Source organism: Camarhynchus parvulus, chromosome 2 (genome assembly GCF_901933205.1).
Source record: "Camarhynchus parvulus chromosome 2, STF_HiC, whole genome shotgun sequence".
NCBI classification, from domain to species: domain Eukaryota; kingdom Metazoa; phylum Chordata; class Aves; order Passeriformes; family Thraupidae; genus Camarhynchus; species Camarhynchus parvulus.
The window spans coordinates 125,899,529-125,910,483 of record NC_044572.1 but is presented as its reverse complement, the minus strand read 5'-3'; the positions used below and the strand labels follow the sequence as shown (position 1 = coordinate 125,910,483).

At 40.1% G+C, this 10,955-nt stretch overlaps 1 protein-coding gene across 1 annotated transcript in view; it reads left to right on the top strand.

The window, feature by feature from the left end:
- The first annotated feature begins 7,165 nt into the window (after positions 1-7,165).
- The window catches only part of MMP16 (matrix metallopeptidase 16), a 163,636-nt gene continuing 159,846 nt past the window's right edge, over positions 7,166-10,955 (top strand). The window contains exon 1 of the mRNA XM_030970356.1: positions 7,166-7,636. Within this exon, the coding sequence (XP_030826216.1) occupies positions 7,505-7,636 (132 nt within the window). The 5' untranslated portion in view covers positions 7,166-7,504. The remainder of the gene's footprint in view (positions 7,637-10,955) is intronic.

Genomic DNA, 10,955 nt, shown 5'->3' with positions numbered 1-10,955 from the left:
TGAACATTCTTTAGTCAGAGGAGCCTGGGAACAGGAAAACTGAGTCAGGTCCAAATTTACATTCCCCAAAGATATGTAAAATCATCTATACAGTGCAACTAGATTCTGCGAGTGTGCAATGCATTTTCAGACAGCAACATCCTGGTAAATATTTTTGCCTTACTATTCTGAAGAATTCATTTTCTGAATCTTTTCTTTCCTTCACTTTCCCAAATTTTTCACCTTGGGATTATTCTGACTATAAATATTCACCCACATTCTAACATTCTTGCACTTAAAAAGCTGTATTTCTAAATTTAACGTTTCTTACTAGGCCACTAGCATTCAAGACAAAAAGCTGAAATTGCAAATGGAACCTTTATGCTAGTCATATGAGAGTGTGCATTACTTTATAGTCCTCTTTGACTGTACAACTACTTCCCAAATGACAAACTGTCAATTATAGCAAAAGGATGCTAAGCCAATCCTGACATGGAAGGTTGTCAATAAAGGTGGAAAACAGATTGTAGTTGGAGGAATAGAGATAACTGAACTCTCTGTGTGTGATTTTTCCTCTTTCACTTGAATAACTGTTTCTATCGGATACGCATCTGTCAGTTTGGGTGTATCTGTATTGCAGAGTTAAGTAAAAATAACCTTAACCTTAAGAAACCTCCTCTTTCTTGAAGGCTGGCCTCTCCAGATGTATTTTCAAGTATGTCCTTTTAGAACACATTTTCTTTTGTTAGCACTACTTTCCCTTCACAAGAAATATGCAGGCTTTTTAAAGCTCTCCTCTCAACTCTTCTTAAACAAAAGTTCTTATGTACATGGTATAAAGTAAAATGATCTTAAGAAGTCATATGTGTCTGATGGTTTTGAGGAAAGTTCCTCCAGTTCTTGGGCTACTAAAGCTGTAGAACTGCTTTTTAGAACCTAAACTATAATTCATGCAGAAGTAAGTAATTAAAGAAATTATGCTGTCACAGTAAAGATATTCCTGAATGTGTATGTCAAGCATAATAATTATTTTCTTTCCCAAGACTGAAGAAAAATAGCTTTAAGAGGCGCAGTGATTTCATTAGTGACACTGGTAATTAACTCTGAAACACTCACCAGAACTCCAACACTCACCAATGATATTTAAATATTAACATTTCTATCTATTTTACTGATACTCTTTTTGCCAGATACATCCCATCCATTTGTGAAATTCCAGTCTTAGGTTTACTTCTGCCAAACACACTGCTATTTCTCTCAAAATTCCAATTGCTAAGACTTATCTTTCCCCACATAACACTTCCAACATTCATTTATGCCGTAAATATATGGGAAAATATGTATTAAGTATGTTCAAAGCTGAAAAGAAAAAATATATAAAATTCATTGTTATGCACAATGAAACAAATGACACGGGTTCTAAGTACAGTTGATATGAGGATGTTAATTAATGGAGTAATTTAAAAATTGCCTATTTTAAGCCATCTTGCTGTGGAATTTCCAGTTGGGTTTGAGCAACACAAGACCTGGAATTTTTATCTTCCATTTAAAATTCAAATTGATATCGAACTATGGAGGTCTTTGTATTTACATTGTAGCAGCCATCTAGATCAACTAAGCCTTTAAACACCTCTGAAACATAATGTTTATGACAGACACTTGTTTGTGTCTTTCTTGACCAAACCCTTCAATATTTCTCAGAGGACCTGGTTACTTTTTAAGCTATTTAGCTATGCTTGTGTATTCTCTCAGAATCCCTCATGTCTTCCTCAAATCTGCCAGACTCACCTGACACTGCTCTGCGTCATTTTTTCTGTGTCATGTACTGTGCTCTGCTCTTACCTAATACCAATATCAATCTTAAACACAGGAAACCTTGTAAAAATCAATGAGATTGTTAAAATCTTACAACAATCACTGGATTGACATTCAGACCCTACTGTATACTCAGTGAATAATCACCAGCACAGTCAAAAGGAAAAACAGACTGCTTGTAAGCTTTTGGCTGTAAACATTTTGGGTAGTTTTTGATAGACTTGATGCTTGAATGGGTCTTTCTTACTCTGCAAGAAAGCAAAATATCAGAAAGCATGGACACAAGGCATCAAGAGTGGGAGAAAAAAAGAAGCATGAAAACTGTCATAAAGCAAAGAAAATAAAGTTTCATGTGAACAGTTTCACAGAGTAAACAAGTAAGGACTTGACTGCTTCAATGCATTTTTTTACCTCTTCTTCACTAACCCAGTAATAACTCACATTTCTAAAAATGTCATTATCAAAAAATAGATATTTTTAATTATTGTATACTTACTGATTATTTTCTTCCATGGCTCCATAGGAAGCCTATATTCACTCTATATTCTCTCTCTTTCAAATGTATTTCTCTCAGTATTCAGCTAGAGAATATTTCTGTTTCTATTTTCTGTTCCTATTTCTCTTCACTACCTCTCCTGCCTTCAAGAGATTAGGAGATACCTGCTTTACTTGTTGAAATGGGTGTTGTCTCTACAGAGATGAAAATAACTGAAAGCCTAACAAATGCCTCACAGAAGAGATTTTACCCTCAAAATAGCTGAGGCAGACGAATCCCTGAGACAGAGAAATCACATCACAGATGAGGAAATGATGCTTGAGTTGCACTAACTTGATTCATAACTCCCTGAGCAAGCACCAGAGTAACCTGAGTTCCCTCTGCTTTGTACAGAGTTGGACATGACTTATAAAGGTCTCACTGAACCTAAATTATTCTATGATATTATGGTTCTATCAATTAGAAATTCAATGTAAAACTTCCTTTAAAAGAAAACCTTACACTTTCAGATTTTCTTCCTCCGACTTCACTGGCTCTTTGTCAAAAACCCTAACAACACGTGAATCAAAATATTCAGAAATATTACTGATTTTTATGACTCTAAGCATTTTCCTTGTGATTCTACAACTACGTGTGAGGTTTTACACTATCATGTGTTGTTATCTTTACTTAGGTTCTTTATAAAGCCATTGATGGAGCTGCAATAAAACATAGTAAAGTGCACTGACAGTGTAAGTCAGTTCTACTTCCTGACAGGATAACCTTATGCCTACAGTGAACCTTAGGTAAACAGATACCTGAACACAGGCAATATGAAAGTGATCCTGACAGGAATATATATTCAATGTAATAATCCCTCCTATGCTGTTAAACTTGGTCATTGCCTTCACATCCTGTAGGACCTTTCAAACAGCCAAACAGAATTCATATGGACATATCTATGAAAATCTCATTCCATGAATAAAAGGCAAGGTGTTTAAAAATATTTTGCAAACCACAACTAAATATAACAGTGTAAAATATGTGATATCTACCTTCACTCTTTGCAGTTTGTTATATCTTGTAATGAAGCTCTCTTTTTTAAAAGTTCCAGCTGGTACTATCTGCAGCTAAGCAACACAAAGCACAGAAAGGACAACATGCAGTATTTTCTTTTTATTATTATTATTTATTATATGAATTTCTATTCATAACTAGTAAACAGAACAAGGAAAAATTTTTGCCTTGTGTTCGAAGCTGGACATAAGAATATATCTATGTCTATGTCAGATTCTGGTATTTATCCATTGCAAACCTGTGACTACAGTCATCCATAAAAGATACATTCTAGAGTCTAAGAAGCTCTAATGGTATATGGGCTTGTTAGTGTTCAGAAACACATAATCACAAGAATGATTATATGCAGGTACTTTTATTGAGGAGTTCTGGGTGTCAGGGGTATGAACCCAAATCTGACTCTGATATGGGTTCGGGATGAACATGTTTTTATATTCTATCGTTCTATAACTTTCATGTTAATTATTAAACTTATATTGTTCTATTGTATACACAGATTTCAGCCAAGCATGGCTCCTTGTGGCCCCCCTTAAACTTCTAACATAGTTTCTCATGATTCTTCTTATGATTATACAATAATTATATTTAATTACTGAACAATCATCACATCTAACAATTATATCATTTATCATACTGCTTACGCAGGTGCAATTTCACATGATCTGGCAAAACAAAAAGCCTAACATTTTCAGAGTCTATCTTTAACACTTTCCAGGGTCCCACTATCAGGCTGACTGGTAACACAGTAGAGATACAGATCTCCTCCTGCCTTTTTAAAAGGCTAAAAGTTTTAGTTCTAAAACTTTCCCTTTTTAAGTTTTGCTTCCCCACAAACCAGCTTACTGCTTATTAATTACTGCTGGTAACTGCCATAGGCAAAAATATAAAAACTACATGACTTGAATCACACAAGCACTTCAACAAACACTTCCCATTTCTTTCCTATTTCATTATTCTGCTTTCTTCCTTCTTTACTTGTTTACTTACCCTTTCATCTTTGTTGCTTTTTTTGTCTTTTCTTTAATCTCGATCATAATCCCATACACACATAAGTACAAACAGTGCTCTGTATGGAGATTTAAATTCTTTTCTATTTTCTTTTTCCTTCTTACATGTTTCATGAGGCTCTGACCGTCCTCTTGTATGTTTCTGCCTGCAGCTTACTCATAAATATTCAAAGCCTTTTTCCACCATTGCTGGCATTTCTTCACTCAAACAAGCATTCCTGAATTATATCTTTCACTTCAAATATCTTCTCTGTCCTTCATATGCCTTGTCTCTCCCTTGGTGCTCCTATTCATACATTGCTACTCTCTTTCCTTACCAATCTCTCTCTACCTGCGTGATCTTTCCCTCTCTTCCTCAAACATGCTTAAGAAATATTCATGTGCCTTTGTTGTCCACCACTCTCTTCCTATCATTGTTTTTCTTCTTTCTTCCAATGGATACAGTGTAAAGGAAAGAGATAGCTGTATTTATGGCCCTGAACCTTTCACAATAAATAGCCACAGCAGTCCTAGCTGGGCAGACAAATGAAATTCCCCTTACAGTAACTTACCTATTTTCACTTCCGTTTCCATTTCTGGACATCACACTAATGGCAGACTGTACAAAATAGACCAGCAAACGTAGAGCTAGTGTTTGCTGAGGGCACACAAACACAGCCCCTTTGGGAAAGAGGAAAAACAATAGGGACAGTATAAAGTTAGTGTTTCCTTCATACAGTTACAATGATGAATTCACAGTAATAAAAGGAAAGAAATTGCTGAATTACTTTTGCTAGAAGTGAAAAAGTTTACCAGATCTCATAATACAATCCACTTCCCTAAGATTAGAGAGGCTAACTATAATAATCTTGCCTATCAAACCTACATACAGAAGAGATTCCACACTTCCACTAGGTAGGTATCTTGTTCTAAATGCTAAATTTGGGACATTATTGTTCGAGTATATATAAAAACATATAAATTTCAGTATATAAACCATAACACTTTAGAAAGTTTTGTCCAACATTGAATCTGAACTTCATTAATAATTTAGATGATTGGTTTTTTTCCCCCAGAAAGAATGAAATATTTTTGTCCCTTTCAGAGTGACACTTACCACATAAAGAGATAATTTAATTCTATCTTCTTAAACAAGTGTTCTTCCAACTTCTATACTCACCTGTAACTTTCTACTCGTTTGACTATTTTGTAATTTTCCTCTGGACTGTCTTCAGTTTGAGACCAAACACAGTTGGCTTCATCAACCCCTTGCAGAAAGGTAATTTGCCCTGTCAGATGTACTGCACACCTATTAATACACACCACAGTGACGCTGTCTTTTTTCTTTGATGGTAACACATTGCTGACTCATATTTATATTACAGCCCCCAGATTATTTTCTGAAGTGCTGTTATTTTACCAGTATCCTTCTGATTTTACTTTTTAATTTTTCTTCCCAAATATAATTTGCATGCGTCAGTATCACGTTTTCTCCTGCTTCTTCCAAGACATTTCTTTAACTTGTGCTTAATTATTCATTTCTTTAATTTGACTTCCCATATTTGTCACCAAAGTGCCAACAGGTCCATTTAGCTTGCTGACAGCTCTGTATTTCATAATTTCATCATTGAGATCACTAAGGATCAGCAGAACAGAAAACGCCTTAATATAAAAAGAGTATATCGCATCAGGAATTCTGATTAAATAGGATTACTTTTGATTAGGCAGATCATGACTTCTTCACATAGCTGCCTTACTCTTAATATACGAAATGGTGGACAACCTAATATAGTCCTACATTCTGCTACCAGGTGCAGTCAAAATTGCATACATGTAGTCTGCATGTGTTTTAATTTCAGCCATTGGGCTCAACTATCAGATTATGGAAATTTCACATTGGGTACATCTTTTTCTCCCCGTTTGTCCCATATAACGATCAAGTATCTTTGCGTATTTTTTGACAAGCGAACAGAAAAAATAAGATTGCAATTTTAATTTTTTTTTTCTTGTCAGTAAACTTGGGAGTTTTGGGGTTTTTTTCCCCCTTCCCTTTTTCCCCCCAAGATGCGTTATTCCAATATCATGTCCACTGATTATGAATCATCTCACCTTCCTTATACTGGATGACATATCAAAGGTACGCATAAAAAGTCCCGTTTACTATTAAATCACTGCACGAGTTGCTCATCTGCCGTAATCGTAAGGCATTTTGAATATGACAATACCCAGCATGAAGTTAGCCTGTGCTATAGTATTTCACACGCTGATTTCCCTTAAGTGTAAGGCCATGTTTTCAGACGCATTAAGCAGAATTTCATCATCCAAGCAGCACGGCGGGCAGGGGAGCGCGGCGTTCCCGGGCACGGGCACCGCGGGTGCCTCGGGGCGCTCGCTCCGCGCCGGGCACCTCCCGTGAAGAGGGCGGGGAGGCTCCGGCATTCGTTCGGCTCCTGGGGACAGGACCGCGGGGAAAGGCCGCGGGCTGCTCCCGGCCGCCGGCCCCCAGCAGCCGCCCACCGAGGCTCCGGGCCGCGGCCCGCCGAGCGCGGCCGGGCGGCGCTGGCGCGCCGGGGCCGCCTGGTGGGGCCGTCGCCTCTAGGCCGCCTACGGGGCGGGGCCATGAAGGTTTCGGCTGAATATTCTGGAGTGGAGGGGAGCGGCGGGGGGCGAGGCGAGCCAGGGCAGGGCAGGGAGCCGAGCCGAGCCGAGCCGGGCCGGGCCACGGCAGAGAGCCGAGCCGAGCCAAACCGAGCCAAGCCGGGCCGGCCCGCCTTCCCCAGGAGGAGGCGGAGGCTGAAGGGGAGGAGGCAGGAGAGAAGGAGGAGAGGTGGAGGAGGGCGGAGGAGGCGGGAGCGGAGGGAGGACACGGGGAGGCGGCTGCTGCTGCTGGGCAGAGAGGAGTCGTGCAGGAGCAGTGACTGTACTCGGACGCCACATTCCCTCTGTACGGGGCTGGTGGTGAGGATGAGCGAGAGCTGACCCTGCCGCGCCGCCGCCTGTGCTGTGAAGTGTCTGCTCCTCCTCCTCCTTCTCTTCCTCCTCCTCCCCGGCTGTGGGTGAACCTGCGCTACGGGCTCTTCACCGACACGGGGGAGGCTGGTTTGTTTTGTGCATTTGTTTGAGGCAAAGAGAGAGAAAGAGAGGTCTTCCACCCGCTGAAGCACAGTTCACTATGATCGTACTCGCATCCAGCACTGGAAGCCGGTTGGATTTCGTTTCTCAATCCAGGGTGTTTTTCTTGCAAACCTTCATTTGGATTTTATGTGCTACAGTGTGCAAAGCGGAGCAGTATTTCAATGTGGAGGTAAGATCAGCCGGATGCGTGTGCGAGCGTGTGTGCTTCCCCCTCTCCCTTTCCTCCCTTCCCTTTTTTTGTGTCCCTCAAATCAAATCAAATCAAATCAAATAGCCAGCCAGCCATGTCTTCCAGCAGCCAGGGCATACGTCTGTGTAGGCTTTCCTTCCAGCAGCCGGTAGCTAGCTCCCCTCCCCGCGATGCCCCGCCTGATGGATGCGTTTCAGCCGGAGATCCCGTTATCCCGGCAGCGCGATGCCGGGCGCTGGAGCGCAGCCCGCGGGAGACGGGAAACCCTCACCCGGGCACGGAGGGAACCTAGGGCGCAGTATGTACATGCAGCTCAGGAAAGGTTCGCTGAATGTCTTGGACTTAAGATACCACCGTATTATTGAATTTTCCCAGCCTTTTTTTGGTTTGGTTTGGTTTGGGTTTTTTTCGAAGAAGAATGAATGAAAGAGCGTTGTGGGGACAGGAGGAAGGAAACTTGAGATTTTTGGCACGTTTCTTTGTGGTGGAGTATCTGAAAAAAATAAGAGCTTTTTCCCATGTAGACGTAAGAAAAATAGTTACCACTAGAAATAGTGAAACAAATGGCATAAAGGTGCAACTACAGCTCGGAAGTTAGGGGGTGTGGAGGACAAGGAAACAGCATTTTTTTCTGAGAGAAAATGAAGATTAAAATGTGGGCATACCAAGATGGGGCAAACCCTAAGAGTTTACACTTAGAGTGACCATCCATTTCCAGTCACCCTTGTCTACACACCCAGTTTTCTCATTAGGAGTTTTTACATAGTGCTTTCACTTAACTAATGTTTCTTACTGACTTTTATCATTGCATATGTTCTTTCCTTCTTTTTCTCTATCCTGTCACTCCATTTGTTCTGCTATGATCCCTTACTCTACTGCAATGTGATGTGTCTATTTCCTTCTTTTCCTTGTCAATTCAACTTACTGATTTTTCTTGCTATGTCTCTGTAATTTATATGTGCTCTTTCAGATTCTTATATAATTGTGGTATTCTGTTAGGTCACTGTACCTTCACTTTCTTCTGTCCTGCCAACCCCACTCAAAACTTTCTGCTGTGCCCATACACCAGCCTTTTTTGTTTTATAGTCTCTTTAGTCTCCTGGGTTCCCATGATTCTTCCTCCCAGAAAAATGAAGTCTGTGTCCCTGTCTCACACATATGCACACTTGCTTATTTTATATCAGTTCTTGTTCTCACTCAGTGACACATGTTCTTGCTCCTTTCTCTGACAAGACTGCTCATGCAGATCCTCCTCTGTTACTAGGCTCTTTGTCTAAAGTTCTTACCTGTATATCTTCTCCCTCTATTTCATGCAATATCACTTCAAGTGTATAAAGAACCCACATTTTCTTTCTCTAAGTCTGTTTTCATCCTACTCTTTCCTCTTTCTCTACAGGCAGTTGCCTTTGCAATTGTCTCAGCTTAACAGCACTCATCCATTGATTCTTTCTTTGACTTCCATCTCTCCAGAAAGTATTGTCTTTTTACTCCATCATTAAAATCTCTCCTGATTATAAATCCGAGTCTTTTTTCTCTGTCATCTGTGCTCTAGTCACTCGTTTGATCCTTATCACAAATGTGCATCTCTGCTTCTGTTGGATTGTAAGGTCTTTGGAGCAGGACTCATGTCTTCTCACACGTTTATCTGTGTGTACCATGCTCAGGTCTGGAGTACAACTGTGAGACTTCTGCTGTATGAATATTAAAACTGCATACATAAGAGCACACATTGGTGTTTTATCCTTCTGCTCATGTCCTCAGCTGCCTTCTTTACTGATGAGCCGGGGAAGGAGCGTGGAAGAGAGGAAGTTGCTCTCTGTATCCTCCCCATGCTTCGCAGGCTGGCCCCCTGCAGAGTATAGGGATGAAATTCCAGCGACAGAACTTTCTCCTCCCACAGCAGTCTGCTTTGCTGGCATCTGGCTCTGCTGGAGAGACGGGCGGCAGATGGAGCTAGTGTGGGAAGAGAAAAAGATTGGTTTAGTCAAGTGGAATATGAGCTGGAGGCCAGCTCCAGTCAGGAGGAGGTTTTCTGAGGAAAGAAGGGAAACACTTTCATTTTTGCCACCTCTTCCATATGGAAAACAACACATTTTGAGGGTAAAGGCAGTACCAGGAGCAAGAAACAGTGTTGGATAGAATGAAGTGGCATGTAGGTGTGATGAGGGCACATATTTCTCCTTTTTGAAGTATCTTCTGCTCTTCTTTCCAGCCCTGCTGAAAACAAAGAGTGTTATCATATACCAATGCTTCCAGTGTTTTCACATTTAAGTCTTTGAGCCACACATTGCTGGGAGCCAGAAGAGTGTTCCAGGGGATTGCTGTATTATTTGAGAGTTGTCCTAATATGGGACTTTTTCCTAGCCCCCTAGCCTTTGACTACTGCTAGTGACGTGGTCCTGGCCTAAATGAACTTCACATTTGCCCCAGAACACAGCCATTGCTGTGTTCACATTGTTTGGATAGTGCTGAAAATTCAATTTTCTTTTTGCTGGGAACAGCAAAGGCTAAAAGCATGGGAAATCTGAGGCAAAGGACTTGGCAACAGCAAGTATGTATTGTGCTGTAAAACTCTGCGTGTCAGCACAAGTGCATACAGCAGTTGTACTTCAGAGTAAATTGTGAAAATGTAACAAAGATTTTGTATGACAATAAGAATAAATATGCAAAGTAGGCTTCAGGAAAGAAGTAGTGTACATATAGTTGAATGAAATGCCACTGGAAAAAATTGCTTAGGATGGTTGGAAAACAGATTTGCTTTTCATTCTTTCTTATCTTTAAATAAAATACAGATAATACCTGTTGAACATTATAAAATATGGAGATTATTTATTTACTCTTGTTCTGTCTTGTTTAATCCACTTTCCTGATTGATAAGTAAAATCTGTTCAGTCTTGTTGAATTTTTTGGTTTGTTTGTTTCAGTGATGTGAGCCAGGTCAATTCTTAAGAGACACTACTGTAGCTCAAAGACATTAAATAATAATGTTTCCTTTTAAAAGTAAAACACAATGCTGAAATTTATAAGCTTGTATGAACATTTCTGTTCCTTGTAATTTGGTTGTCTCTCGGTAAAATTTCTTTTAGCCAAAGGACTGAATGGAGGAATTCCTCAAGCTTCCAATGATAGCTGAATTCAGCTGTCTATCCTGAAATGCCTTCATGTATACAGTATTTCATGTAATAACCACAGCAGAATAGGTTGCAGATCATGGGGTATGGTACATGAGAGGGGCAGGCTTGCATTTTGTATTGATGAGAATTTTGTGCTAAAGCTCCATGAGAAATGTTTATAAATG